Source organism: Orcinus orca, chromosome 7 (genome assembly GCF_937001465.1).
Source record: "Orcinus orca chromosome 7, mOrcOrc1.1, whole genome shotgun sequence".
Taxonomy (NCBI): domain Eukaryota; kingdom Metazoa; phylum Chordata; class Mammalia; order Artiodactyla; family Delphinidae; genus Orcinus; species Orcinus orca.
In genome coordinates, this window is record NC_064565.1 from 98,443,538 (window position 1) to 98,457,896 (window position 14,359).

At 35.8% G+C, this 14,359-nt stretch overlaps 1 protein-coding gene across 3 annotated transcripts in view; it reads right to left on the minus strand.

The window, feature by feature from the left end:
• ABCA12 (ATP binding cassette subfamily A member 12) overlaps positions 1-14,359 on the minus strand; it is a 180,100-nt gene that overhangs the window by 16,157 nt on the left and 149,584 nt on the right. For all 3 annotated transcript variants that reach the window (XM_049711887.1, XM_049711889.1, XM_049711888.1), the window contains 7 exons: positions 13,438-13,525; positions 11,558-11,663; positions 7,033-7,087; positions 6,284-6,461; positions 4,706-4,821; positions 3,539-3,698; positions 1,982-2,235 (listed from right to left, as the gene is read on the minus strand). In XM_049711887.1, coding sequence (XP_049567844.1) covers positions 1,982-2,235; positions 3,539-3,698; positions 4,706-4,821; positions 6,284-6,461; positions 7,033-7,087; positions 11,558-11,663; positions 13,438-13,525 — 957 coding nt within the window. The remainder of the gene's footprint in view (positions 1-1,981; positions 2,236-3,538; positions 3,699-4,705; positions 4,822-6,283; positions 6,462-7,032; positions 7,088-11,557; positions 11,664-13,437; positions 13,526-14,359) is intronic.

The following is a 14,359-nucleotide window of genomic DNA, read 5'->3' on the forward strand; positions in this document are numbered from 1 at the left end:
TGGTACCACTCAGTTTTGACATATTTTAATAAGTTCTTACTTCATTAAAAGTGTGCTATCACATACTAGGTTTCTTTTAAATTTTTTATGCATTATGGTACTCAAATAACTTAAAGATTAGTACGGATGCTCTTTACAATATTTGTTATAATATTTGGGAAACAGCTTTTGCTTTCCATGACTTAAATGCTTACAGATCCACTATTAAAAGTGAGAATCTTAATTTCAGTAACAAGGAAATTAGTTTGGGTTTGAAAGTTACTGCCTAACAGAGAGACTAGAGTCATTAGTAAGACTCAACATTTTACAAGCCCATGATCAATGATCACCTTTTTAAAATCCTCCCTATTTCTTCTTTTGTCATCACAATATGAATGTTATTCTACAGTCTTTTTACTGTGAATGTCTTATCTAGGATCTAGCTAATATATTAAGGTTATCAGTCCTGAAAACTCACGAAATCTCAAACCCACTTCAGTATCTTGCCTAATGAATACCAAAGCAAAACAAACCAACAAATCAATTCAGGTCTTCCTCCCAATGTCCCGTTTCTTTTAATGATACCCCCAGAGATTCCAATTGTGATGTTTTCTTTGAAAACATCCCCATTCCAAAATCCACTCACGCAGTCAGACTCCTAGCACTGGAAATGCCTTATAACAGCCAGTCATCTATCATTTTCTGTCTTTTTCTATTACCATCACAGGCTTTCATTTTTTTTTCACACAGATTTATCCAAGAACCTCAAACTGGTCCAGCGTCTCTGACTCTTCCCTTACAGTATGCACTGTCTCCACAAAAATCACAGCTCCTAAAGCACCATTTGATCCTGTTGGTGTCTGTTCAAAAACCTTTAATGTGCTACTATTTGTTTCTTGAATAAAGTCCAAGCTATCGCTTTTTAACCAATCAGTAGACTCCATAATTTTCCAACCCCATGCTTTAGCTCCTACTCTTTCATTACATTTAGTCTATGCTCTAGTCAAATTGTATTACTCACTTCTCAAATATGCCTCAAGATTTTTCTATCTTTGCTCTTATCTTTCCTTTCATTATTATTAACTTAAATCTTATTTTTCAATAGGTGATACATGCACTTCATGTATTAAAATTAAAATGGTACTGAAGAATATTTAGTGAAAAGTAAGTCTCCTTCAACCATATACAGTTTTTTAACAGAGGCACTCATAATTAGAAATAATCTATGCATATGTATGCATAAGTAATATATATTCCTTTTTTAAACTCCAATTGTAATATACTTCATTTATAGTTCTGAACTTGCATTTCTCACTTAATAAATATTAGAAGTAATCCCAAACATTACATAGTGAACTGCATCATTCTTTCTAATGGCTGCATAGTGTTTCATTGATAAATTATACATATAATTCATTTAACCAGCTCCCAAATGAAGGACATTTAGGTTGTTTTCATTCTTTTGCTATTAGGAATTCTTTTGCTATGATGAATAACTTTATACATACACAATTCTGCATATGTGTTAGTATATCTATTGGAAAAATTCCTAGAATTGTTGGGTCAGTGGTATGTGTATTTTTATTTATGATTTTGTCCTCACTTTACTCAATCTTCTTTTCCCAAATCCATTGCTAATATTCTACATACTCAATTATCTTTCCCCACTTCTACTTTCTATCCTTCCAAACACAACTCAAAGACTACATCTTTTGTTTATGTACATATTTTCTCTCTACCACTGAATCTTGATCTCTTGGAGGCTAACAAATGTGCTTATTTAATTTTACTCCCTCACTTTACAATACTTGCAGAGCCACAGTAAGGTTTGATAACTATTTACTGAATTAAGTAGATTGTGAATTATGCTACAATTTTTAAAAGTTTTTTGAGCAAAACATTTCCATATTACTAATTGAAAAGCTTAGACTACTGACCCCTCTCTGAATATTTTGAATTGAGTTTTGTCATGGATGTCAAACACTGTTTTCATTGTATTTACCTGAGTTTATTTATTAGCCACTCATTGATTAAAAGTCGCAAGAAAAAGAACACGGTTCCTTGACAAACCAAAGCCACAAACATTGCACCTAGTTTATCCATCTCAAAGGTTTCACTTGGATACTCCACTCCATATGCTTTTAAGAAGTCTAGGACCGACTGTTGTTGAGAAAGTTCAATCAAACCATAGCCAAAACAGAACTGCGGGAAAATCAGGAAAATGCGCTTGAGGGTTTCAGAAATAAGTTCTAAAGTCTGAAATAAAAGAAATAAAAATAAAGCTCAGTGTTAGCCTTCCAACAAATTGACAAAAAAATTGAAACTAGATGTAGATAAATATTGAAACCTGAGAAGCTTATCTAGATTGGCAATTGTTTCACATGCATACTGAATTTACATATAAACATTTCCTATAGCCAAATGGTGGAGATTTATTACTAAAATACAAGCCAAAAAGGATTTTATATATATATATATATATATATATATAAAATATATATATTTATATAAATATATATAAATTTTATATAATTTTTTATAATTTTATATAAATTTATATATATATAAATATATATATATATTTAAGATGGTCTAAGGTGTCAGGCCAAACCCTGGGGGCAGAATCTCTTCTAGACCTGCCTTAGGTCCTAGGAATGTAGTAACAGCCAGGGTGCTAGGGTCTGATAGAGTATCTATGGGTAGGTGCCTGAGTAAAGGAGGGATTTAGTACAGTACAGTTTCAGAACCTAAGGTAATTCCTACTAGAAGAGGGACTAAAATGGTAAAATGATACGGAAGGAGAGACAACGTATCTCAACGAGGAGCATATGGCTCATTTTCACGTTATTCACACTTGGGACCAACCACCTGCACCTCATGGATTTTCTTCTTCCTCCTGGAGTGTGCTTTGTCTAGTCCTCACTTCATACTCTTTCTATTCTTTTCCATTCAGTTGTCCAGCACTGAGTGTGCCTGTCTATTCCTCACTTCATTTTCTTTCTATTCTTTTCCATTCTATTTCCCAGCACTGGTAGGGCTTCCCTTGTCACCAATCATGACTGTTAGCTCTGAACGGAAAGTGATGCTTACAGTGAAGTAGACTCCAGTACATGACTGAAAGGGAATGAATCAGGTTTTTTCTCTATGGATGCTCAAATGAATCTTAACCCATAGTCATATAACTAAGCCACTGTCCTTGTCCCTACCATACCATAACAATTTGTTAATGAGTAAAAAGTTTAGCTGACCGATTGGTTGCATGATTTTTGTAGTGCCATACAAGGTATCTGACTGACTGTATCTCCATTTACCTACTCGAGCCCTATCAAATGTCAATAGTTTTGACACTGTGTAAATATAATCATAGACATTAACCTAGATGGAACCTAAAAAGAATTTTAAAACGCCATAGTTTCCCCTCTACTATATTTAATAGAATCAAATGAAACGCCCCTATTCTATTTAGAGAATGCAAAATACAGAAAATCTTTCCACCTTGGAACATATTGAAGCATTTGATCCAATAACTGAAGTTTAGCAGACTAATAAAGGACCTTACCGTATCATTAGGCTTTTCCTTGGAAAGGAAGTACACCACCGACAGGGAAACAATGGAATTGATGCCAAGAAAAAGGTTGATGCAGACGTAAGTGATGAAAGCCACTCCTGTTTCATGGAAGAGCCCAGCCAGCAGGTACATCCAAGAAAATGAGGCATACCTTTATGGTAATAACACTAAGAATTAAAATCATGCCGTAATTATTCTTTTACTAAATAAATAACTTCGATAGTGTTCCAAAGTGAAAATAAACATTAGAGATCAGTTGTCAAGCCTTGTAGTTAGATCTCTCTTTTATCCCTCTTTTTAACAACAGCCAAAAAAAAAAAAAAAGTGAAGCATGCTTTTTAAATGACAGTAAAGGTCTTTTAAGGAATCTTGAGTAGTCATTACAATTACAAATTAATTTTTCCTAGAGATGGTGTTACCCCACCCAGGCAAGACATTTTTTTTGGCTCAGAAATGTGAGTTTAATAGATATATCTTACAATTTAAAGTTGAGGAAAAAACGACATTGTCAGCTAGCTAAGCAGAGAGAGTATGCTTAGAAGCTGCATGTCCTGTTTTGAGCAAATACTTGAGCGACCTTTGGGGTAATGAAGTACAACTAGAGACAGAGAGATCCTTCATCAGCTGCAATTGTTAACTAAATGGATACTACCCATTCATTCAGGGCAGAAAGAACTGCTATGATAAGTATTGGTTGTATCAAACTGTATTAATTACCCTAATTCAGAAACAATATTATGTGTGTTCTTAGGCATCGATAAAAATAAAAATAAATATACATGAATATATTTACTTTTTAATGCCTTATATATTTATATATACTCACAACTTGTTAATACATAAATTCATACATGTATACACATTTTTCTGATCATTCTAAGGCCTCCATTTTTACGTAAATTAAATTATATATGTAAATTGTTAAGTGTGACAGCACCCAGTAAGTGCTCATTAATGACAGGTATTCTATTAACAACAACAACATTAATTTTCACAAGTATTACACTTTACAAACTATGGACTAGCAGGTGTAATGTATTGTTAATCATTACTCATGGCTAATGAAACCCCAAGACAATTGTAAATTAGCTAATGAGATTTAGGTCCTGTTTGTATCTAGGAGCATTTAATTCTGTTAATTCTTTCACTGCAGCTTACCCAAACAACAGAAGTAGGAGAGATACAGCGCTTAGATTGTTTTCACTGTAGAAGGCAGGTAACTTGAAAATTGCAATGACACCAACTGAAAATGCTACAGGCACCAAATAGAAGGCCTATGGGAATATGTAAAACTATGTTTAATACATGGCAAATATTTTTTAAAAAAATCAATAGCCCATCTAGTTTAAAACTGTAACAAACTGAACTAGAAACACTTGAAGAAATGAAGTTTTATCTCTGCTCTTGTTGCTTGTAACATTCAGTTCATTTTACATTGATTTCACTCTAGAATTTGTCTCCTGCAATAGGAGGTCAAGCCAGTCTCCATCTTTATAGAGATTCTCAGAGTCCCTGGTGCTCCTCCCTCCAGGCTTTGAGACTTGGGATCATTTGGTGACAAAGGTTCGGTGAGAAAGATAAGACAGCCAGGTATCTTTGTATTCGATTCAGCCCTCCAAGTATTGATTTTATTTTGAGTGCTGGAACTCTCTCAGATGGTTGATTTCTAAGGCTTGGTTATCAGTGTGAGCCACTCTGTGCAAAACAGCAGGGCAGTGGGTACCACACATTCTTAGAATCACAAGGATATGAACAAAGAATTCAGTGTTTCATCGGCAAGCAGATAGAGTAAATGCTGAGGGTTTGCAGCAAGATGTACACAGTGAAAGAGATGGGAATTTAATTAGGGAGGAAAATCTCCTAAAATTGGAACGAGAACCAGAATCTAAGTAGTAAGTAGCCCTTCACAGAAGTGTGTACTTTAAGCTTTCTTGACATATTAAAGCTCCTATTAGGTCCAGAGGAATCATCACCATGTTTTTTTAGATCTGACTTCTACAACAATCGCATTTCAGACCTCACTGGATACATTAACCAAACGGAGAGGCAGTTAATTCCTCTGCAACCCTGCAAGCCAATGACAATTTCACCATAATCTCCAGGCAAATACATACCCATCCTGGGCTTTTGGCCATACTGACACATTTGGAGTCAAGAAAAACCATCTGAATTTGGAACCATTTTAGGCAAATAAGAGAGTTATCAATTAAATTCACCCTTTATTTTCCCTACTAAGCTCTAATGTGTTATTCAGCAGAGGCTACTACTTCGAATTTTTCACTATTAGTTGATGAAATTTTTATAAGCTTGCTTATGTGGTACCACTGGGCAAGGCTATTCTGCTCCTAAGCTTCCATTTCTCCACAGTAGTGGTTCTCAAACTTCGATGTGCTTAAAATAACTTGGGGGAGCGGTTGTTAAAAATGCATATTCTCCATGCTCCACTCCCAAGATAGGGACCTCTTAAGTCTGGAGTGAGGACCAGCAATCTGGATTCTAACAAATGTCCTGGGGCATCTGATATAGAAGGTCCTCAGACCACAGAGATAAGGGCAAGGCAGGTGGATTTCTCTTTCTTCCTACCGCTGGACGAATATAAGCCTGATGCAATTTTTTTCTTAATTTATTGTCTTTGTGGCAATAATCGGAGCAAACCAGGGCAAATAAATCTCAAATATAAAACTGTCTTCTACCCAAATCGGTCCTGTCTTTCTTGCAAAGACACAAGTTACTCACCATGTCATAAATGAAGTTTGTCACCCAGTAGCATGTGACACCAATGCCTGAAATGTGCTGCAGCTGCTTGGCTTTGTTCTGATGCTCCCGCACGACATAGGTGACAAAGCTGGCAGTGGTGACAGAGTAGCCCAGCAGGATGGAGAGCGCCACTAAAATATCGATTAAGCTGCTCATTCTACATTGAGCAATAGGGAGAGGAGAGCACACATAAGTTTTGGGAACTCTTTTCTTTTCAGAAAGATTCATGGCTAAAGCCATCAACAAAACAGTGCAAGAGTTGGCTGTGACACAAATAAGTCTTCTTGCAAGGCAGCCAGATAATATCTTCTGCATGACTTGGCTGTGACCCTGGGATAAATGTAGCTTGAGTGCATCTGACTTGACTAGGGATATTTGATGGGAAAACCTCAGTCAACAAGGGCTACAGGGTGTATGCAAGAGGTATAGTTCTTGAGCATAGAAATCGTACTTAAATGCTATGCAGGGAAGTTGAAATGATGAAACACTTATGCACTTGACTTACAAAAGCAGGAGATTCTGTGAATCTACAGTCAACAAGCTCTACTTGGCAACCTCACTCTACACACTTTCAGAAACCTCCTTTTATCCCAGTGAGTGACTTATATTACCAGCTCTTCTAGATTGACATTCATTCAGATACAACTGTGATTTCCAATTATAGCACTTTATATACAAAGGCTCAATATGCCAAGGAGAAAAGAGTCATGCCGTATGTGTCTGCTTACGTGGCTTGTTCTTGGTCTTGCACTCCTGGATAAGGATGGCTATACAAGATGATACCTTAAAGAAGAAATGGTTCTTTTCATTAGTAGGTATTCAGTTAATCAGGAATACCAAATTTTATGCACACTACTATGTATAAAATAGACAACTAATAAGAACCTGCTGTACAGCACAGGGAACTCTACTCAATACTCTGTAATGGCCTATATGGGAAAAGGATCTAAAAAAAAATGAGAGAGTGGATATATGTATATGTATAACTGATTCACTGTGCTGTACCACTGAAACTAACACAACAAAATCAACTATACTCCAATAAAAATTTTAGGGGGCTTCCTTGGTGGCGCAGTGGTCAACAATCTGCCTGCCAATGCAGGGGACACGGGTTCGAGCCCTGGTCTGGGAAGATCCCACATGCTGCGGAGCAACTGGGCCCGTGAGCCACAATTACTGAGACTGCGCGTCTGTAGCCTGTCCTCTGCAACAAGAGAGGCTGCGACAGTGAGAGGCCCGTGCACCGCGATGAAGAGTGGCCCCTGCTTGCCGCAACTAGAGAAAGCCCTCGCACAGAAACGAAGACCCAACACAGCCAAAAATAAATAAATAAATTTATTAAAAAATTTTTTTAAAAAAAGGTACCAATTTTTATTTATTTATTTATTTTTAAAACATCTTTATTGGAGTATAATTGCTTTACAATGGTGTGTTAGTTTCTGCTGTATAACAAAGTGAGTCAGCTATACATATATCTCCATATCTCCTCCCTCTTGCATCTCCCTCCCACCCTCCCTATCCCACCCCTCTAGGTGGTCACAAAGCACAGAGCTGATCTCCCTGTGCTGTGTGGCTGCTTCCCACTTAAAGAATTTTACTTTGGGGATATTCTTTTAAAGGAAAATGATGCCCCCACCCCCTGCCAGTCTCATCAATGCCATACAATTGATGGTACCCACACACACACAAAAAGGCCAAAACAGTTTTTCACACTGTGCATGGAATTTTGGGGGAAGGGGCAAGAATTTACACTTCTTATATAGCATGTTTCCCCTCTACTACATTTAAGTCATTGTTTTCCAGTTTCTTCTCTCCATCTGGTAATATGGATGTTTGTATTCAGTAGCACTTTAGAAATGCATGACATTTAAAGAAGCACCTCAAAGGGAGACCAATTATATGAGGATCTCCTGAAGAACAGACATTTTCCACCCCCATCCGTCTTCATTGTGCTATTGGCTGTCGTAGGGAAATACTGTAGCCTGAGAGGATCCCTTCTCCTCCTTTACTGCTTCTGAGATGCCTATTGTTCTAGAACTCTACCAAGAGTAGAGCTTGGGAACTTCAGCCACTCTGGAGGGATTTTCACTGAGACATAAAGATCCAAAATGATTCAGAGAAACTAGCTGGCTCCAGAAAAGTAGTCACTTAACTCCAATGCAGTCCTAAATTATCTGTATCTCCAAGGGTTGGTTATGCTTTCTGAGTATAAGTGTAAGCAAGGTTCTTTCCTCCCTTTCCTTACAGGACGCTGGTTAGCCAGAGTCAAAATGGGCTGACAAGTTTCGCAAAGGGCCACAGTGTGAAGGCAAAGCCTATACTGTCTGAGTAACTTTGGAAAAGAACTAGGAGTGAGGATATCCCTTAAGTACTTTTTCCTATAAAGTCATAAGCTGAACAAGAACTTTCTCACTACTGCTCACATAGTATATGTTCATTATATTAGGATATTAAGACCCTTTGATAGCACCCAAATATTATAGATTATTCTAAAGTTGTATTATTTCTATTAACTTAAATTTATAACTTTTATCAAGTAGAGTGTGACATATTTTGAGGTTGAAATCTGCAATTGTTATTTATTGAAGAAAAAATATAATATATAGTTAAATCAAAACAAAGAAACTACCAGCAACAATAATCAATTTGACTGATAATTTTAATCACATCATTGAGAGAATGCACTTCTCTTATCTTTTGTGTAAATGAATGGGCTCTCTTTTTACTGAGATTCAATTTTCTTTGGGCCCTACTTAAACCTTGTTGCTGGATTATAACATAGGCAAGGAGAAAACATTTCTCTTAGTCCTGATCTGTATTTCAGAATCAAGAAATACTCTATTTCACCAGAGGAATCTTTACAAATACATTTACTCCAATATGAAAAATGCTGCTAAACCAATTTTTTTTTTTTACAGATCTTTAGCGGAAACATCAAGTACATATATTAGGGTTTGGAATCTATATCACAATCTTTTCTGTGGGTTCTACAGCATCCAGCATAATGTCTTAAGTACAGCGATTAGTCAATGAATGCTTATTGACTCGAATAAAATCTTACAATTTCAATTATTTCCCCCATATACAATACACATTAAAAAGAACACATTTTCTGTTATTTCTACATGTGTAAACCTAAAATGAGTAACTTCCCATTGACCACTGCTAGTAATGTAATAAGAATAAACATTAGGGTGGAGGGAACAATGTGTCAATATTTTTGGAAAAGAGCCTGGTTGTGTAGCATTTGTTAGTGAACACAAGTAAATCTGTATTCTAGGGGAAGAAAGAACAGAACTTTCATGTTAAATTAACCACTAGAGGGAACCACATGAATATAACAGATACTGACATTGCAAAGGAAAGCTAATTAAAAGATTTTTATTAGCATGTTAAAATTCAAAGAGAATCAATTTTACAGCTAAAGCAAAATCTCAATTCATGTAGAATCCAACAAAGGTGGCTTAAAACAGGTAGTGTAGTAGGGAGAGGTGGCAGGAGAATAATTGAGCTGATTTTTAAAGACAACATTATCATGGCAGATCCCATACATGCATTACAAAACAATAAAAGCATTTTAAGGTGACATGGATTTCTTTTCTGAAAGAAAACAAACTCCTTCCAGAGAAGGTGGAAAGCTACCACTTTCATAATAAGCCTATATGAGAAAAGTTAATAAAAAACAGAAGGCACACTAGTACTAATCTCTATATAACTCAAGCTAAGCCTTATTTTTAAATTAAAAACATTTCCTTTTAGGGTCAATATGAAGCTTATGTTCCAGAATTCTTAATTCTTTAGACTATGTAACTTAAAAATACACTTGTAGGGGCCACAACAAGCCTGCTGGGATCCAGAGTGATTCAGACTGCTTTCATCTTGGTAAGGAACACTAATAATAAATGAAACCTCAATATAGGTTTCAAAAGCTGATCCTTCAAAAGTGGCATTGTCTCTTTTTCTTACCTACATACCTTTGCAACATTTCCTCCTAGTCATTTCTATGGTTCTTATACTTTCATTATCCGTCATGGCAACAAATGTCCTTTGCTCTCAATAAGACATCCTACTGAAAGTCAAGTGTTCAGTAGTGTTTCAAACCAGGCTATAGCAGACCCACCTGGCTTTAGTCATCATTTAACTTAATTTACCACTTTTGACTCCACACTTTATTGATGCTCTAGGTCTAAGGACTATCTATCAATCTTGTTATTTTCTTCAGGGCTCCTGCTGCTAGGAAAATGCGAAAGCAGTTGGGGAAAAATACTGTTTTCTCTTAAACGAAGACTCTGAAAGATTCTGTTCCTAGAATAAGTATGTGACTCTACAGTTTACTTCTACAATCACCAGAACGTGCAGCACATGCTATTATGCCCAACAGTAGGGAAATGAAAGAAAAGTAGACAACGGCATTTCTTTGTTTTTAATAGTCTGTTAACCTATTTATTAGGGTAGAAACTGTTGGCCAGCAGATACTTTACTCTATTTTCTCCATCTTTATTATTATTATTTTGGGGGATCAGTATGGGAAAATAATTTAAGCAAGGCTTAAGAAGATGGAATGGTCTGATGAAGAGTAATTGAATTAGAAAACAAATAAGTCTCTTTCAAATTCCAAACCCTTTTTAAAAACTATGTGGAAGCTTCTTGGGAAACCCCACTAAAGTAGACCTTGCTGAGTATAGAGAAGTATTAGGAAAATGAAGAGGCAGGAGCCAGGCACTTCTGATTCCCAGAGAAATAGCAGTAGGAAACAATACTACTCATCCTGAGAGGGAGCTAAGGATTAGCAATGTTTTATACAAAGCAAGTGTCAGTACGGTAAGTACTCAGTTAATGGTAGCACTTCTTTCCTGTTAGAACTTCTTAGCTTAAAAGTTTTGTTTTCACATTTAGATTTGTGTACAATATTTATTGACATTGTTATTTTAATTTTTAGCCTATGTACAAGTAAATAGTTATAAAATATTTTCCTATGAGATATAACTACTAGGTGTGAGAGCACAAATAAGTGGGAAGTCAGCATTATTATCCTGACTTGATAAATGAGGAAACTAAGTTAACCTGAAGTTAAGGGGCTTATCCAGAATGTTCTATCTGGTGGTAGTTACTACTTCCAAACTCCTTTTAAAGATCTGTGATCTAAATACCATAAAATAGCTGCCACTGGGAGGAAATGGCATCTAGTGCACATTTTCATGTGGACAGTAGCAGAAGCTGCAATACAAGAAACTTCTAAGTAAGTAACTTTACCATGTCGGGCAGCATCGTCTTTTGACATGTTAACTCGCAGGAGGAAATTATTCAGGCTGTTGAGGTACGCTGGAAGGGAGTGATAGCCTTCCGGATCATACCATACCTGTTAAGATTCCGAAAGAAGGCAAGATCAGTGTGGTGTTCAAATAAATCAGGCAGTCTTTACATCTTACAGCCTATAGAATTTATATTTAAAATAAGGGCACCAATTTCCCAGTAACTTATTTCATCTTGGCAGATTATGAACCATCCACCAGTGTTGACCACAGAACTCTAAGTTTCCAACCTAGAGATGGGCAGAGATTGGGAAAACGTTTTTTTTTTCCCTGCGTGAGAGCACCAAGTTACTAGTTATTCTAGCTAGACCTTCTCTAAAGTGAAAGCTTGAAATAAACAGAAGACTTCATTATTATCTTCATTTCTGTGACTGGACTGTAGTGATTCTGGAACTAGAACTAGGGCATTCTGTCTCTCAGTAATAATGATAATAATAATAATTAAAAAGCAACTGGCATATAGCCCAGGCTGTAGAAAGAAATTAAATACATATATAAGCATTGTGCCCTTAGCAACATGATTGATAATCTTGAAATATCCCCACTTACTTTCTATTCCTAGTTGTAACCCACAAGAAAGTGAGTTAGTTCATCTGCTATGTCAAAAGCAGAGGGATTTAAAATACTGGTATACCTCAATTCAAGAAAGCCAGTTGGTAATTCAAAATTACAAATCTGATTTAGAGAGAAATTATTTAATATTAGAACTCCCTTACTCTATGTGTCGAGAGAGGGAGAAAAGGAACCAAGCGTGGCTGGGGGTGGGGGTGGACATTCAAGTCCCTAGCACTACTATTTAGTTTCTATATGACCTTATAAAACCCAGCTAAAATAGACTCAATAATATCTGTCTCTTAGGGATGTCGTGAGGATGTGTACATAGTTTGTATAAAAGGTGATACTAGTTCTTGATTTATAACAGTCACTAAATGAATATTATTTTCTTCACTTCCCCCAAGGTTGTATACATCTCTTACTACCAAATGAGAAATATGTGAAGAACAATTTAAAATTTAAAGACTACTTGTGATCATATGTGTAATCATATGTGTCTGATTCTGTGACTCTAGCTTGTTTCAAATTCAAAGCATAGGTACAATCTAGAAGAAAAAAAGTCAACAGGATTATTTATATCCACCAAATTCTAAGTTTCCATGTTCTTTGGAAAGCAAAGCTAAACACATATGACACATGTACAAGGAAAAATGCATAAAACATTAATGTATAGTTTAACAAAGAATTATAAAGGGAGTATACCCATCACTCAGGTTGAGAAACAAAATCGCCAGCATCCAGAACGTCTCCCTGACACTCTGTGTCCTTCCAAACCACAATGTGCTCTCTCTCTCCCCTAGACAATATGGTTGTTCTGCCTACTCTCAAAGTTTATGATACATGAAATTATAGTTGTGTATTCCTTTTTGTTTTTTCTTTTGCTTACTAATAATGTTTGGAAGAGTTAGTCTGCTTGTTGTATGGAAATGAGTTCATTCATTTCCATGGCTGAAAGTTCTGTTAAATGAGTATATAACAATTTGTTTATTTATTCTACTGTGTATGGACATTTGGGGTTGTTTTTTCGGCTAATATGAGAAATATTACCACGCACATTTTTGTATATGTATCCGGGTACTTGTGTGTACACGTTTCCCTAGGATAAATACACAGGACTGGAACCACTGTAGTATGGAGTATGCATTATTCCAAAGTGCTTTTCAAATCTACTGACCCATGTCTTGTTTTTACCTCATGAAAATGCTTGAACATTTCAAGTTCACATTCTCATTTGTATGACATCCCAAAAGAAAGATCACAATTTACCTTGGCAAGTGTTCTATTAGCAGGAACTGCTGTTATATCAAAACGAAGGTCTTTAGTCAAAGGCAGCCCAAAACTCCAACCTCCATATCTATATAGAAAAATTGTTTTAATGGAGAAAATATTCATAAATAGATCTAAAATGTTTAACTAAGAGCTCATTTTTTTTCTTTCCATCAGGAACACATTTACAGTATGAAATAAATACTGTCTGACAAATGTTTTACAGTTTTATCGATTTCTTTTATCATATTTTAGTCTAAAGCATACATTATAGCTAGAAGTTCATGGACTCTTAAAAATAAAAAGTGGATTAAAAAAATTCAAATAGTAATTTTAAGGATAGATTAGTTAAAATATCCACCAAATTAAGACTGGGTTAAATAAATAATGGTGTAGTTACACTAAAATAATTTTCTTGTAACTGTTATCCTAAATGTGATGCTATACAGCTATATTTTTGACATGGAAAGAACACTATAGCACATTCTTCACTTAAGAAGTAGGTTTTGGAATGGTTTATTTATAATAAACCTCATTTTGTTGAAAATATTTACATGCGTATTCATGTGTACTTACCAACTATCCCCCGCAGCTTTATTAAGACATAATTGACAAATAAAAAGTGTATATACTTAAGGCATACGAATGCTTTGATATATGTACATCTTGTGAAATCATCCCCACCATCAAGCTAATTAACACAGCCAGTATCTCACATAGTTACCATTTTCTTGTACGTATGTGTTGAGAATTCTTCAGGTCTACCCTCTTAACAAATTTCAAGTAACAATACAGTATTCTTAACTATAGTCACATTGCTGGACTTAGACCTCCAGAACGTATTCACCTTGCATTACGGACACCTTGTACCCCTTGACCAACATCTCCCCATTTCGCCCTTCCCCCCAGACCCTAGAACCCA